The 17,197-nt window shown below is 39.0% G+C and overlaps 1 protein-coding gene across 2 annotated transcripts in view; it reads left to right on the top strand.

Annotated features, from left to right (window-relative positions):
• Window positions 1–16,494, top strand: part of LOC121863985 (acyl-coenzyme A thioesterase 1-like) — a 68,255-nt gene extending 51,761 nt beyond the window's left edge. The window contains exons 7-9 of one of the 2 annotated variants that reach the window (XM_042362855.1): window positions 1,050–1,238; window positions 6,497–6,691; window positions 15,339–16,494. In XM_042362855.1, coding sequence (XP_042218789.1) covers window positions 1,050–1,238; window positions 6,497–6,691; window positions 15,339–15,521 — 567 coding nt within the window. In that variant the 3' untranslated portion in view covers window positions 15,522–16,494. Of the gene's footprint in view, window positions 1–1,049; window positions 1,239–6,496; window positions 6,692–9,219; window positions 9,890–15,338 lie in introns of those variants that run through there. The other variant, XM_042362854.1, reaches the window with a different exon arrangement.
• Window positions 16,495–17,197: the final 703 nt, after the last annotated feature.

Raw genomic sequence — 17,197 nt, 5'->3', positions numbered from 1 at the left:
AGAAAGCAAAAAGTTTGTAAAGGATGGTTTGAAAGGTTTAATAATCGCCTTCATTTGCATAACATTAAGATGGTCGGTGAAGCTGCTAGTGCTGATACAGAAGCTGCACGTAAATATCCAGAAGAACTGAAGAAAATGATTGCTGAAGGCGGCTACACACCAGAACAAGTGTACAATGTGGATGAAACCGGAATTTTTTGGAAGCGCATGCCTGCTAGGACTTTCGTTTCCAAAGAAGAAAAGTCAGGCGTAGAAATAGTTCTGGTATGTCTGGGTGAAGCCCTCGTCTTTACCCACCGAGGGCGGTGTGCGAACGAGGTGCCTGTTGTGTATACCTGAAAGTTACAAGGAGTCCCATACCTGCAGGGGTGGAGTGTAACCTGTGTGTTGAGATGGTGCTACTATGTATGATAACCGACGGTGCTATATTCCATACAGGTGGAGCAGTCTGATGTGTTAAGGGATAGTGTAAGAAGGAATGACCGAGGTAAGGTGGTCACAGATTGTTATGCAATAAGTATGTGGATGACACGCCATTAATGTAAGACGTCTGGTGCCCATCTGGGTAACCAACATTTTTGTTGTTCTTCTGAGGAAGACCAATTCATTTGTATGTTTTTTTACCAGTATGCTTTATAAGGAATAAATTAATTAAGACATGTTATGGTTTCACCCTTCTTTCCCCTTATCGATCTGGTCAATGGAAAACCTAACCCAATGCCTAGTCCACTCTGCCCGCTACCTAACGAGTTACATGCTGTCCAGAGGGGCTCTGGTGGCAGCGACCCTTAGAAATTAAGACTAGAGTCAAGTATTCCCCCTTAGAATTAGTGACCCCCAGTCTGGCAGCATAACACTATGCATCATATTTGGGTCTCACAGACTTAATATAAAACAGTAGATGATGTTTTCAACATATTTGCAAAAAAATTGATGTAGAATGAAAATTTTTAATTATATTTGTCAGCAATGTATATTATGTGGAAAGACATACTGTAATCAGTACAACATAGAGCGATGACCCCTTGTAAAATATTATTTCTTGGCAGGTTCTGAAGCCAAGTGTAGGAACCATTGGAACAAGTAAAGGTGGAGATCTTGCACTGTCCCTTGCCACTTTCATCCCTGAGGTGAAGGCAGCAGTTTGGATAAATGGCTGCAATGCTAATGTGCAGTCCTACCTTCATCTGCAAGATAGAACAATCCCTCCACTCGATATTGATGTTTCACGTGTGAAGGTCCGTATACAGTACAGTACTAACCATTTGCCGACTAATGAAAGAATGTTCTACTATTACAAAAGGTAAGTCACCTTTCTGCTTTCTCACCACCAGCTCCATGGTCACCACCACTACCTCTATTATCACCACCTAAATCATAATTTCATCTTCCTCCCTCCCTTTCACCCACTGCGTCTCACCGACACTGCCTCTCTCTCTCAGCGTATTTCGGGCATTGATGCTTGTCTACATCGTTATGCAGTTGGACTAACTTGAAAAGATTGACACCTTTGTGTGTGGTGCTCCTCCAAGCGTTACGGTGTGGAGTAATCGTCTCCTATGTGAGGGGGGCCGATTTGACACTTTCAGATTTGTCTTTAGACTACCGGGCAACTGAAAAGGTATAAGGATAGACTATAAGTATAAGAAACGATATATATATACAGTGGGGTATGCTATAACGAACGGATCCTACTACGAATATTCCTATAACGAACAGTTTTACCTATAAAATTGAGAATGCTATAACGAACGCAACTCCTACAACGAACGCGGATGAATACGGGACTATTTCGCCTGGCGCATGAATATTGTTGTACCTCGACCCACAAGAAGAGCGTCAGGCGCCATCTTTGTCTCATTGTGTAGCCAGTGCACCACTGTTATTGTTGAAATTTCGTGTTTTGATGTGGAAATAGAGTTATTTGTATAAATATTTTGTTATACAAGTGTACATTTGTGACAATGAATCATCCAAAGCGAGTGAGAAAGCTCATAACTCTTGAAACTAAGAAAGAAATCATAAAGAAACGTGAGGATGGAACAAGCATTGCGAAACTTAGTGACGAGTATGGGATGGCTAAATCGACTTAGCAAAGCAAGGTGTAATGTGATTGAGGAGACGGAAAATTTACTCTTAGTGTGGATAAAGGAGAAAGAAATGGCAGGTGATAGCATTAGTGAAGCTATAATTTGTGAGAAGGCCAGACAATTGTTTGAGGACCTTAAAGCCAAGACTCCCAGTGCAAGTGATAGTGATGTGCCAGTGTTTAGGGGTACCAAGGAGTGGTTTACTGGTTTCAGAAGGAGAAATAAATTACATATTGTTGTGAGACATGGTGATGCTGCTAGCGCAGATAAGGAAGCAGCTAAGGAACACCATGACAATTTTTTTAATGTTATTAAAGAGGGAGGCTTTGTTTCTCAGCAGGTATTCAACTGTGATGAAACTGGACTTTTTTGGAAAGAAATGCCTCGCCGTACATACATTACCAAGGAGGAAACTTCTGTCCCTGGCCATAAGCCAATGAAAGACAGGCTTACCCTCCTTCTTTGTGCTAATGCTTCTGGTGACTGCAAAATAAAGCCACTCCTTGTGTACCATGCAGAAAACCCCAGAGCTTTCAAAAACATTAGGAAGACCTGCCTTGGTGTTATGTGGCGGTCAAACCCAAAGGCTTGGGTGACCAGGAATTTATTTTCTGAGTGGGTGATTGGGGTGTTTGGACCCAGTGTTCGGGAATACCTCGGGGAGAATAATCTTCCACTGAAAGCTTTGTTGGTGATGGACAATGCACCAGCCCACCCTCCTAATTTGATGGTTGAATTGCCAGAGGAGTTCAACTTCATCACTGTGCACTTCTTGCCACCCAACACAACACCTCTCATCCAGCCCATGGATCAACAGGTAATTTCTAACTTTAAGAAGCTGTACACAAAGGCACTGTTTAGAAAATGTTTTGTGTCCACTTCTTCCAGTGATGTTAGCTTGAAGGAATTTTGGAAGAGTCACTTCAATATAGCAGACGCTGTTTTTTTAATTACCTCAGCCTGGAAAGAGGTTACTGTGAGGTGTCTTTGTGCTGCTTGGAGGCCATTGTGGCCTGAATGTGTCCTTCAAAGAGACTTTGAAGGCTTCGAAGAGTTAGAAGAAGAGGCTGTTGTTCATGAAATTGTGGCTCTGGGCAATTCCATGGGCCTGGAAGTGGATGATGATGATGTTGAGGAGTTGGTGGAAGAGCACAGTAAGGAACTGTCCACTGAGGAGCTGCTTGAGCTTCACAAAGAACAAAACGAGACACTGAAGCGGAGCTTAACTTCTGAGGAGTCAGGGGAGGAGGACAAGGAGGAAAGCCGCATCATTCCAGCCAAAGATCTCAAGGATGCGTTCTTTTGCTGGAGCAAACTGTCCAAACTTGCTGAGGATTATCATCCTGATATTGGTTCTGTGCAAAAGGCCATCAGTGTGTTTAATGACAATGTCATGAACTACTTTTGGAAGGTCCAGAAATCAAGGTTGAAGCGGCCAACCCTGGATTCCTTCTTTACAAAGGTAACAAAAGAACCTACAGACAAAGTGACTGTGAGACAGTCACCAAAGAGGGCTAGGAAGGATGTCTCCTCTCCTTCCACCTCTTCTCCATAATTCTCTCCTCCCCCCTCCCCCTCTGCCTCCTGTCCTGCATGCTGAACAACACTAAGGTAAGATAAAGTACCGTATTTTTTACATTTTCCACAGAATTTTTTCAGTGTTAAGTGGTTGTATTTGGGGGCCTGGGACTGATTAATCCTATAACAAACGAATGCTATAACGAACAAGGTTCTAGAACCAATTAGATTCGCTATAACATACCCCACTGTAAATAAATAAAAATAAATATAAATATAAATATAAATAAATATATATATATATATATATATATATATATATATACTGTATATATATATATATATATATATATATATATATATATATATATATATATATATATATATATATATATATATATATATATATATATATATATATATATATATATATATATATATATATATATAGTGTTGTCAAAGTGAGAGAAATAATTGAGACCCTGCAATGTGTGTAAATGAGGCAGAAAGTCAGAATCAGCAACCTGGGACTTGGTTACAAATTTTGTGATGCCATATGGGGTCGATGCTGCTTCACTTTGGGAGGGAGCAAACATTTGACCCTGACCGTGCAGGAGCTGCCTGGCCTATGCATGGTTATGAATTGACATCTCAGAATCAGTTCCTCATTTCTAGTGAAGCTCATAACCAATCACCTTGGATACCCTACCTCTTTCCATAGGATCATTCATAGCCAGTCAGGAAACTTGATATTATTCAAGATGGTGAATTGGGCCTGGGAGCTTGGCATACATAGGTAAGTGAGTGTGTGTACTGTTGGTGGACATTTGCTATTAATTAGACTGACTTTACTTAAGAGACCGGCCTTTACACCTGATGTCCCATATTTAAGGTCGTTGGATATAACAGGTAAGGATAAGGTGACTAAGATCAGTCCCCATTCATGCTTGCACAACAATTGGAGCCACTCAGTTATGACCTTTACTAGACTATAATTTTATGTTTATTAACCCCCTGTCTTCTTATTTTCTTCTCCTCTTCTTTTATGAGGTTTGTTATGGCTACAGGTTGTACCTCTCTAGTCCAGCATTCTGTGGTCCGGAACGATTTTAGTTTGTCCAATAGGTAGATAGGCAGCTTTTTTTTTTTCTTTTTTCTTTTTTTAATAACTTATCTGAATTATTATTATTATTATTATTATTACAGGAGCATTAAATTTTCGCACCTCAGGCCCCAATGTGTGTCAGTGACCTATGCCCGGGTGGGCTAATCCCCGTAAAAAAACAACAACAAAGCCGCGGGAAATTAAGGTTTGTTTACATCCGGCAGTTCGGCTGCTCTCTCTCTCTCTCTCTCTCTCTCCCTCTCTGCTTGTCTATACAGAGTACAACATTTAACCCTTCAATATATATGAGCAGTAAATAAGTGTTGCTCTCACATTCTTATGTAGAGTAATGACGATATGTTTTCACATGTGCACACTTACATACATGCAGTCTCACTTTTTTTCTTTACCATTAATGGTTAGCTACTTACCATGTATTGTTCCATTTATTAACATTAAATAACTTTACTTCAAACAACCATATTAATATTTTTACATTAATTTTACTACAGCTACAATCAGGGTCTTATTTTCTTCAGTTTTATATGTAAAACCAATCAGCCACTGGTTTTGTAAGCATTAACGAAAACAATGCCGGCAGCCGTCTCGTCTCCTCGTGTGTTTTAATATTCCACGTATTTTTAATGAATTGTATTGTTCATTTTGCACACACAAACATTAATTCAATAAAAAAATTCAGAAACATTAATTAAAATATATATGAACGGTAAATAAGTGTTGCTTTCATATTCTTATGTAGAGTAATGACGATATGTTTTCACATGTGCGCACTTACATACGCGATCTCTCTTTTTTTCTTTACCATTATCGTTAGCTACTTCTATTGTTCCATTTATTAACATTAAATAACATTACTTAAAACAACCATATTAATTTTACTACAGCTGCAACCAGGGTCTTATTTTCTTCAGTTTTATATGTGGAACCAGTCAGTCACTGGTTTTGTAAACAATGAAAACAAAGCCATCTCGTCTCCTCGTGTGTTTAAATATTTTACGTATTATTAATGAATTGTATTGCTCATTTTGCACACAAACATTAATTCAATCAAAAAGACATTCAGTAATAAACAATAATGAATCCTTTGTACATAAGAGAAATGACGCTGTTTACACAATTGTGCACGTCTGAACGTTGGTGAACCGTTCAAACCCATCGAAATTCGAGTTTCCGCCGTCAAAATTTTTAATAGTTTTTTATGTTCCAATAAAAAACGTTGAATTAAAAACTCGCGAAATTTGAGACGCTACTGTACGACATTTAACCCTTCAATATGTCTTCAAAGAGACCATGAAGCAGAGAAAGTGGTGCTAGTGCTTCCAAGCATAAGCACAAGTCACTATCTATCCAGGAAAAGGGTGAATTTCCATGGTCCGGCACCGGTCAGGTCCCGAGGTTGCCGGACTAGAGAGGTACAACCTGTATTTGCATAAGTATTCCAAATTTCAGTTCAATCTTAAGAACTGTGGCTGCATATACAGTAGCAGCAAAACATAAAAATAGACGTGTTTTTTTAATGAGATAGTTCCATGTTTGTGATATTTCTGGGGTGCACTCACATCCATGCCAAATTACAGCTCTAGCATCAAAATTTTTTAATCGTGAATAGTGAACAACCCCACAAACAAACAGACACTTTGCTTTATACATTAGATTTTCTATAGACTCGGGTAATTAATACTAAGTTCAGCCACATAATAAGTACAGGTAGTGCTGTATTTTGCACCATGCTATAAACTGATGTAGGATGATGCTTCCCCAGCTGGTGGATGATGTTTTGGATTGTTACGAAGTATTGGAGAACCCAGAGGACCATCCAGAGACAATTATCCCTATAGAGAAAGCTGATGCTCACTTCCTGTTCCTAGTTGGGTTAGGTGACAAAAATTGGAAAAGTGAAAGTTTTGCAGATCAAGCCATTGAACGTCTTAGGAAAGCCAACTGCAACAACTACGAGGTGAGTGCCCTGTTGTTACCATCATAGATTAGGAATGATAATATTATTAGTATTTAAATTCACCAACAGTGGGTGGCAAAACTAGTACAAAAGAGTACTTGAGATATCCTTGTGGTGGTTAGTTGTTATTAATTGGTTATATAAGACACGTGATTATGGAAGTGGAGTATGATAGAGCCAGGATATATTGAGAGGGATACAGAGGTAAAAAATATTTTAGGAAGAATATATGGGTTAACATCAAGTACAAAAGACTCTCACAAGTAAATGTTAGGAAAAGTAAAGAGTGATAGCAATACATTGAAACATTATTATCATCATCATTTTGCAGCCACTTTCTTAGCTTGCATGGGTTAGCTGGTATCAGCGGATGACGGCTCTCTATGTTGCAGTCTCTCTTGTCAGTTTCCTAACTCTCATGTTATTTTTTACAACCTCCCCTCCACGTTTAGGGCCATGTTAGCAGGTCAATGGTGACTGAATTGATTAATGCAATTATGATAAGATGCACTGTGAATACTGTACTGGTACTTACAAAGGTAAAGGCAATATACACCCACCTCTCGTTTTACTCGGGGGTTACGTTCTTGAAAATCACCGTTTAATAAAAAAACCGCATAAATTAAACATAATTTATCCATAAGAATACATGTAAATGGTACAGGTTAGGGGAACCATCATATACCGCACAGTGCTCTCACTTAAACCAAGCACGAGGCCAACCTCCGACACACGCTCTCCTCTCTGAAGGCGGGTGATCACATTTAATTTCACGTCCATTGCAATTGTTTTTCGTGCATTTTAAGCTTTAGGCTCCCCAGAGGAGGCAGATGGACGTTTTCCAGACATGCTCAATGGGGAAAACAGTATTTAACACTAAAAAGGTACGTGATAAACATACAGTGCAAATGAGAGCACAGAGAAAAAGTAGTGCTGGTGTGAGCTGAGAAAGCAATAAGTGGGAAACTTGCTGGACGCCATCACAGTTGTTGTGCAGAATACTTCATTATCATCATTATCTTCATCATTAGTAGTAATAATCTTTATTATTACATTATAATAATAATTAGTATTATTATTAATAATATTAAATTTTTGATGTTGATATGACTGCGACTTTATAGTAATAACTTACAAGCACCTCACCAGGCATCACATGCGACTCCACTGCCAGGTGACCAGGCGAATACGCATGGCAATTTTAAACTATCTTGAGCGCATTATTTAAAAAATAGGTGCGCGTAAATTAGCTTTTGGTATTAATTGAACAATCGCGTTATTCGAAAAACGCTTAAATCAAGCGCACGTAAAACATGAGTTACCTGTACAGTGACCCCTCGTTTAACGAACACATCGGTTAACGTAATTTTGATTAACGAAAACTGCCTTCCATAAGGATCTTCAATTCGGTTAACGAAAAAAAATTCACTTAACGAAGTTCTTACGAACCGACCTCAACATGTTTTCGCTTGCACTGACCGGGCAACCAGCTTTAGTATCAGTCCGCCAATACATTAATCAGTTCTAGGGCTTAAATTCCTTACTATTTTAGTAAATATCAAGAAGTTTATACTATTCAATAATTTTAAAAGTTTAATATTCAATTTTTTAGTCATTTTAACAATTATTGAATATAATTGAAGGTAAAGTGACTAGTTTAACGCGCGGCATCCAGCCTCTTAACACAGAAAACAGGCTTAGTCTCTCTCTGTTTTCACTGGAGGTAACATCTTGCTTGAGACTCTCTTCAACTAAATGCTTTTTTTCTGTGTTTCCAAGCAAATCATTGGTCATTTTGAAATATATTTTACATATTGACAATATATAATGCAGTGCAGTGTTGATTTAAAGAAAATAATCTTGAATTACACGAAGAGAGCTAAAATTTTATGGGTAAAATGGCGCCATGGGGTGACTTCTCTTCCACCCCAATGCCTTCTCTTCTTCCTTCTCCTCCACCCCCATTCTAAATCCCATCATCATCATCCAGGAGCCTTCTACATACACACCTCAAAGTAAGTGAACTTTTCTACCATTTTTGTTGAATTTAGGAAATTTTCGGTGAGCTGGAACCAATTACCCAAAAACCCATTGAAACAATGGTTTCGGTTAACGAGCGACCTTCTTGAACGGATTGAGTTCGTTAACCGAGGGTTTTTTTGTACTGGCATTGTCAAATACGCTTAAAAATAGTTAAACTCGTCTAAATGGCGTTAAAACAAAATTGACAGAACGAGAGAACAGAAGTGATGTTATCACAGGTGATACTAATTTATGACTGAGCATGTGGCATGTATCCTTTTGTTTACCAATGTGAGTGGTTTTGGTGAATCACGATGTTTATCCCTCTTGCTCCCTTGAAGTTTTGGCTCAGGTGGACATGTTATCTTAGGACAAATTGTGTCCCACTTTTTTTCTTTTTTTTTTTTTTTTTTTTTTTTTTGGGGGGGGGGGAGGAATAATTTTGTCCGGTTTAAGCGGGATCCGCCTTAATAAGGTTTTACTGTATGTATCTCTCTTTTATTTAGATTCACAGATACATGTCTACAGGCCACATAATAGAACCACCTTACTCACCTTTCTGCTTTGCAACATATCATAAACTTATCAAGACTTCCATGCTGATGGGTGGGAGTCAGAAGCCTCACCTGGAGGCCCAAGTTCATGCCTGGGATTCTACATTGATCTTTCTCCACAAACACCTTTCAGTGCCTCGGGTAAAACTTTGAGGAATCAAGTGGTTAAAGAAGCCACAAGTCTGGATAACTGTGAGGGGTAATTTTTTCTGAGTAAGAGTTGTGAACTCTTGGAACAATCTGCCAGTGTGTGTGGTGACGGCACTGAGTGTGAGCTCTTTGAAGACCAGTGCATGCCCAGTATTTGCCAACAGTGCTTAACAGAGACGTGACCGATCGCCCAAGCGGCTAACGAGCCAATCAGTGGTGAAGAGGATAAAAGTAAAAAATAATAACTATTTCTGTATGTGTGCATTGGCAGTTAAATTAGCAATTTTCAGAAATACTTTGTATATTGTATTTTTTTTTCAATTAGAAGAACAGTAATATGATATTTGAATAACTGCACAATTTGTCTTGTACAATACGACACATTATTATAAACACTATACAGTCGGCCCTTAACATACGTGGGGGTTACGTAACAGAGATACCCGTGGATGTTAAAAATCCGCGTATATGTGCTGCCCCCCCCCCAAAAAAAAACCCTGGCCCCCATGTCCTTATTTACCGTATATACCTGTGTGTAGTTCGAGTTTTTAGGACCAAATTATTTGGCAAAAAATTGGTGGTCGACCTCTAAACGGGTAATAGTTTTGTTAGGTTGAAAAATATTTACCAGTAACTACCAGTAAACAATGGAAACGATGCATCAACGCATCACCAGCTGTGAGTGTCGGTACAGTTGCCAGGGCAGATCTCTTGTGTCATCATAGCAAGCCCAAAGTAGCCAAATGCATGGTATGGTATGCACAGGACGATGTAAAACATAAAGTATTCATTTATTAAAGTTTATTTATAGATACTGGACATAAATTTTTGTTCATTACATTTGAAACATCAATCTTTGTTAATTAAATTTGAAACAAAAGAAAACTACGATACCGTATTTCTAAATACCTGGTATTTTCATTAAAATATTACATCACAAGTATATTTTACCTTAACTGTGACTGAATGAATATAGGTATTCTCAGAAATAAATATGGAAATATAATATTTTTGCTGGAATGACGTACATATTACAGTGGAAAGACGAAAACAATGACTTTCGCTTTCTTTCGTTATTCAAAAGATTTTACTGTAATCGTTTTTTGAATGGTTTTCAGTTAAAAAACTGTTGTACTCGTACTGTATTACAATAATATTCTATCCTATCATTAGCCTTATAATTCCACAACTGAAAACCATTCGAAAAGCGATTACGGTAACATCTTTTGAACGAAAGAAAGAGAAAGTCATTGCTTTCGTCACAATTTTATCCCACTTTCTACTGTAATACGTACATCATTTCAGCAAAAATATTACATTTCCATGTTCTCAGAAATAAATGGTAGTTTTGTTGAAACGTAATGTACAATATTTAATATTAAAATGCAAAAATAGCTATAAAAACAATTAATACACCCGTAATGTACTGGCTGGCATCTCCACTCGTCCCTGCTCCCGCGTCCAAGGTCACCACTCCTCCCAACTCGCTCCCTCCCTCCCTCCCTCTTCTACCTCCTCCACCTCCTCTGCCTCCTCCACCCCCTCTGCCACCTCCCTGTCACTACTGCTGACAACGAACACAAATGTTTTGTGAAAAACTGCACCTCCACTTCCTATGTACAGTACTGAACTGTACTGTGCTGTGCATTTTTACAAACAATAAACATGGCAAGAAAAGCTATTAAAAAAAAAGAGATAAAAATTTCACTTTACTGTACAGTACCTATCCTCGCCGACGGGACGGGGGTCATCGGGCTCATCGTCACTCAATTCCATAACGGGTGGTGAAGTGGGGGCGACGGTGGATTTAGCTGCTTCCTCACTGCCGCCAGTGATTGATGGTGTTAAATCTCTCCTTCGGTGATCAAAGAACATGGTGATGGGGAGTTGTCGTCTCTTTCTTTCATTTCTTCCATGATGTTTTTGTATGGAGCGAAAACGTCATCCATCCCTCGCATGAATTTCAGGGCACGCACCATGGAGGGGTCCATACTATAGGCCAGGTTTTTCAGTGCCTCAATATTCCTGGTCATCTCCCCCAACTTCTCCAACGTTATTTCTTGGTGCTCTTCCTCATCCTCTTTCCCTTTCGCTTCCTCTTTCTTGCCTGAGTCTACTAATTCCTGTAGATCCTCCTCAGTCAGCTCAGTGTCATGCTCTTCAATTAGCTCCCTAATCTCGTCCTCTGCCATGTCCCGGAAGCCTTCAGCAGCCACTTTCTTTGACAGTGCCAGGGTCTTTCTGAATATTTTCGTTAAAATCCATCAAAATCATTTTCCTTGTCATCGTCTTAAGCACCAAACAGATCCTCCCAGTCTTCTCCTTGAACAGGGCTAGAGGGTACGTGTTTTTTGAATCGTTTTCAATTAAAAAAATGTTACAGCACATGTATATTTTACCTAAACTGTGCCTGAATGAATATATTCTCAGAAATAAATAGTAGTTTTGCTGAAACGTGATGTATTTCAATGTAAAATAGGATAAAATACATGACGAAAACAAAAGACTTTACCTAACCTTCCAATGTTCAAGAGATGTTACTCGTTTTTTTAATAGTTTTCGGTTAAAATACTGTTATATTACAATGATATATTCATACTGTGCTTGATATACTACATTCACGGAAATGTAATATTTTTGCTGAAATGACGTACGTATTACAGTGGAAAGTGACGAAAACAATGACTTTCGCTTTCTTTCGTTCAAAAGATGTTACCGTAATCGCTTTTCGAATGGTTTTCAGTTAAAAAAACTGTTGCATCACAAGTGAATTAGGATAGAATATTATTGTAATACAACAGTTTTTTAACTGAAAACCATTCGAAAAGCGATTACGGTAACATCTTTTGAACGAAAGAAAGCGAGTCATTGCTTTCGTCACTTTCCACTGTAATACGTACGTCATTTCAGCAAAATATTACATTTCCATATTCTCAGAAATAAATAGTAGTTTTGCTGAAACGTAATGCATTTCAATGTAAATTAGGATAAACTACATGAAAACAAAAGACTTTACCTAGCCTTCCGATGTTCAAGATATGTTACTCGTTTTTTTAGTAGTTTTCGGTTAAAATACTCTTATATTAGTGATATTCTATTCATACTGTGCTTGATATAATACATTCACGGAAATGTAATATTTTTGCAACTACAATGCTGATGTCAACACAAGCGTGGTTACAGCGAGACTGACTGAGTGAGGGAGAGCTATACATGTTTGTGTGTGAGGTTGCGGGAGCGGGTGGTGTCCCGTGTTCAGTGCCGTGTGCGAGTTGAATGGCGCGCGATTTGAATGTACTTCAATTACTTCAATGTACAGAATATTCCTCCGGCGGGGCAATCCGCGTATTTGCAAATCCGTGTATTATAAACCCGCGTATGTTAAGGGCCGACTGCACTGTATAATATTCGTTAATATAAGTGTTCACAAATGATAATAAGAGCAAAACAAATACAAGTGCTCCTCTACTTCCGAACGAGTTATGTTCCTGAGGCTTGTTTGTAAGTCCAACTTTACTCCTGTAGATACCAAACATATTGTAAAAAATGGAAAGATTATGAATATTTAGTACAGCTACAGTGGGGTATGCTATAACGAACGTAATTGGTTCCAGAACCTCGTTCGTTATAGGATTAATCCGTTCCAGGCCTCCAAATTCAACCACTTAACACTGAAAAAATTCTGTGGAAAATGTAAAAAATACGGTACTTTATCTTACCTTAGTGTTATTCAGCATGCAGGTACCCCTAAACACTGGCACAGGACTATCACTTCCACTGGGAGTCTTGGCTTTAAGGTCCTCAAACAATTGTTTAGCCTTCTCACAAATTATAGCTTCGCTAATGTTACCACCTGCCATTTCATTCTCCTTTATCCACACTAAGAGTAAATTTTCCATCTCGTCAATCACATTACACCTTGCTTTGCTAAGTCTAAAGATTCCCTTAGCCACTTGCACAGTTTTTAACTCCTCTTTATTCTTCAAAATCGTACATATAGTCGATTTAGCTATCCGGTACATCACTAAGTTTCGCAATGCTTCTTCCATTCTCACGTTTCTTTATAATTTCTTAATTAGTTTCAAGGGTTATTAGCTTTCTCACTCGCTTTGGACGATTCATTGTCACAATTGTACGTTCATTGTAGGAGTTGCCTTCGTTATAGCATTCTCAATTTTATAGGTAAAACCGTTTGTTATAGGAATATTCGTAGTAGGATCCATTCGTTATAGCATACCCCACTGTATACCCTTTAATACAGCCTTAAAACCTGGCTCACTCTTCTCCTCTTAGGTAATGTTAGGTAATTCTATCTGGAATTTTCTTCAAAATAATCCAGTCTCATCCACATTAAACACCTGTTCTGGCAGGTAACCCCCCTCAGTGATGATGTTTGTATCTCTGAAAGTTTGTAAGTTGAACGTTCTTAAGTAGAGGAGCACCTGTATAGTGGAAAGCTCAGAATTCTGTACCATTGGGGAATTATTATTATTATTTTTTTTTTATGCCTACTACCATGGAAATTTTTTACAGTTACAAGCGTGTTTCAGAAATCTGCTACAATGAGAGCATGTATATTAAGCATGTCACTTGCAAAACCAGGCTGTGGTGGAAATGTGGGAAAAGATCCAGTGGTTGCTGAATGTAGGGAAAAGTGGCACAGTTAAATGATATTAACTGTATGTATATTCTGTATGCTGTATTTATATTATGTATGTGCTCCATTTATGTACTATTTATTCAGCTTAGCTAGTAGCGTGTGGCAATATATTTAAAATGTCCCACATGCCTAATTAATGTGCCTGGCGACGTATGGAAGCTGCTAATGTCTCACTTGCCATACGTCGTCTATAGAGCAGTTGACAAGCAGACAGGTCGGAGGGCACTACTCCCCTTGTGTACATATCTCTTATCCAGTAAATCGAACCTACAAAATCTATACAGGTGTTTGTGTTCGCTCCTGTATATTGAACTTATTACCCAGAACATTGAACATTAACAACATCAATAAATTACTGAGTCGCAGTCCTGGTTTGAAATGTGGACACAGCATCAACATTCCCAGAAATAAACCGCATTTGATTCCGGTCAACTTTGCCCTTGACGGCTCTTTTGAAGCAGTGTGGTTTGTTTCCTACTGATCTCCTTGACACTTCCAGCCTCCACTTGTAAAGTAGAAGTCATTTAGCATGCCGAGATGTGCCAAGACATGGCTTCGATCAATAATGTCATCTGAACGCTTGTCTGGATTGTACAAGCTCTGCGTGCATCACTAGGTGTTAGAAAGCCTTCACTAAAGATGTGAGTGATCGTTTTGTAGCGAATACCACCTGCAGTATTTACTTAGCCATTGAAATTATGCTGCTAATGTTTTGAGTAAGTCATCATAATTTTCATTACCTTTTAGTGCTTAAGTTTAATCCAATAATAATTTTAGTGAATAATAATTTGGTGATAACACTGATGTGTGATATTGCTGATCATACATTACTGGAAATTAGGTTGATTACACTTGATCACACTTTTATATAGATGTATATACCTGTTTTGAATAAACTTATGTCAGATCTTGTCTTGTATCCCCCCCCCCCAAAATGCGGACGCCCATGATCCAAAACTATGCGTAGGGATCTGTCAGTGTATATTGTACACTTATCTAAGTATTCTGATGAAACATCGATGCACCTAAGTTGGTACATATTTCTCATATCAGTACAGTATACAGCAGTACAGGTTATTAAATAATATTCAAATCTTGCCTTGATTTGAAAAATAAAGTATTCTTACCTAGTACAACCGTATAAGGAAATATAAATGTTAAAAATTTAATAGTTAATAATCTCATGTGTGATATATATACTGTACAGTAGTGTAGACATGTATTCAATGTCACAAAATTACCAACATTTCCATTCCAACAGATTTACAGATACCCAGGTGCTGGTCATCTTCTTGAACCACCATATTCCCCCTTCTCTGAAGCATCTTACCATAAGATGATTCGTTTGCCCATGCTTTGGGGGGGTTCACCAAGGCACCACATTAGATCCCAGTCACAGGCATGGGTGACAGTGTTAAACTTTCTCCGCAGATGTGTTCATTGAGTATTGCAGTACAGTACTTATTACTTTACTTCAGAGTCAAGGTAGTGCTTTCTCTATTGTAGTGCCGAGTGTAAAGTCCAACAGTGTGTAACAGAGACGTGACCGATCGCCCAAGCAGCTAACGAGCCGATCAGTGGTGAAGAGGATAAAAGTAAAAAGTAAAGATTGATGCATAACAGTCTTTGACTTTCATGTCTAGCTAAGTGAAGGACAGATGTGGTAATTCCTCTAAACCAAACAACATCTTGAAAGAATTTAAATGGCAATAAATGACCATCCACACACTATTCTAACCATTTTAGCTTCTCAACAAAAATTATTCTTGAAATAAGGCATGTAACATGTGTGTGTATGTGTGTTTTCTTTTGTTTTTATCCAAGAACATGGGTTATGAGAATTGCCCAGGCAACCATCTCAGTTCAACCATTACTGTAGGTTATGTAATTGATGATATTTGTTATTTTGTCTGTAAAGGTAAAAACTTAAGATTAAGTTAATAAAGAAGCCTGGTAGACCAGACAACCTCAACAGAACAGAACAACAAGAGCAGAAACAAACACATGCTGATGTGAAGAAAGTCGAGTTAGCCGAGAGAATGAAGCTCATTCTTGCCAAAGACCCAGTCAATCATCGCTACAAAGTGTCTAATAACCATCTGTTGAAATGCCAGGAGCCCTACGTTCAGCTGTATCACGACCACATCAATGCTAGCTGTCAACAAAATATCACCGAGTTCTTCACCCGCCAACCATCACAGCCAGCCCAAGTCAGTGATAGTGAGGATGTGGACTTCGAGGGGTTTGAGGAGGAGGCCCTGCTAGCCTCTGTGGTGGATTGAGAGACAGGTGAGGGCTAATAATCTGCCCCTCTGCTTCGGAACCAACCCCCATCCCCATGTGCCCAGTCATCTCTTCTACTAACGTAAGTGTTAAAAAACCTAATATTATTGATATTTCTCTTATATATTAATTGTGTGTGCATACCATCATAAAATTAAGATGTTATTTTACTACATTGTACAGTATTGTGTCGGCGATAGCCAAAAAAAGGGTAGTCTGGCAGTCTGGCAGTCGGCCCAGTCTCTACTTCAATTAATCCCATAGGTTCTGTTTTTTTTACGCGTTTTGATTTATAAGCGGACCTCCATGGGTTTAATTAACCTCGTAAAACCAGATAATATATATATATATATATATATATATATATATACAGTTAACCCTCACTTTACGCGGTCCCGCATTCCGCGTTTCCACGTTTACGCGGTGCCTTGCCAGAACCTAACGTGCTCACATTACGCAGTACGTGAACCCCATTACGCGGAGAGTGTCCAGCGCGACGCTATTTTTAGATTCGCCCCACCCGCCTGCCTGCCTGTGCTCCTCGCCTCTCCCTCCTCCTCCCTCCGCTTGGGCAAGCCGCACGGTAAGGTTGCGCAGTGTGTGTCTTTGTTGCGTTATCACTGACGTCATATGACGTATCGGACTGTGATTGGCCATGCATCCCTACCGCCTCTGCTGCTAGCTGTAATTGGCTTAAAGTATTATGACGTGTCCACCCGGGGGAGGGAGGGAGGGAGGAAAGACGACGCTTGACCTAGCTGCGGCAGTTTCATCCCTCAAGGCCACACCGTGTAATCGTGCATCCATTGTTCTGTAAAATGGCTTCCGCCGGACCAC

Source organism: Homarus americanus, unplaced genomic scaffold (genome assembly GCF_018991925.1).
Source record: "Homarus americanus isolate GMGI-L3 unplaced genomic scaffold, GMGI_Hamer_2.0 scaffold11187, whole genome shotgun sequence".
In the NCBI taxonomy this organism is placed as follows: domain Eukaryota; kingdom Metazoa; phylum Arthropoda; class Malacostraca; order Decapoda; family Nephropidae; genus Homarus; species Homarus americanus.
This window is presented reverse-complemented; position numbering and strand designations above follow the sequence as displayed.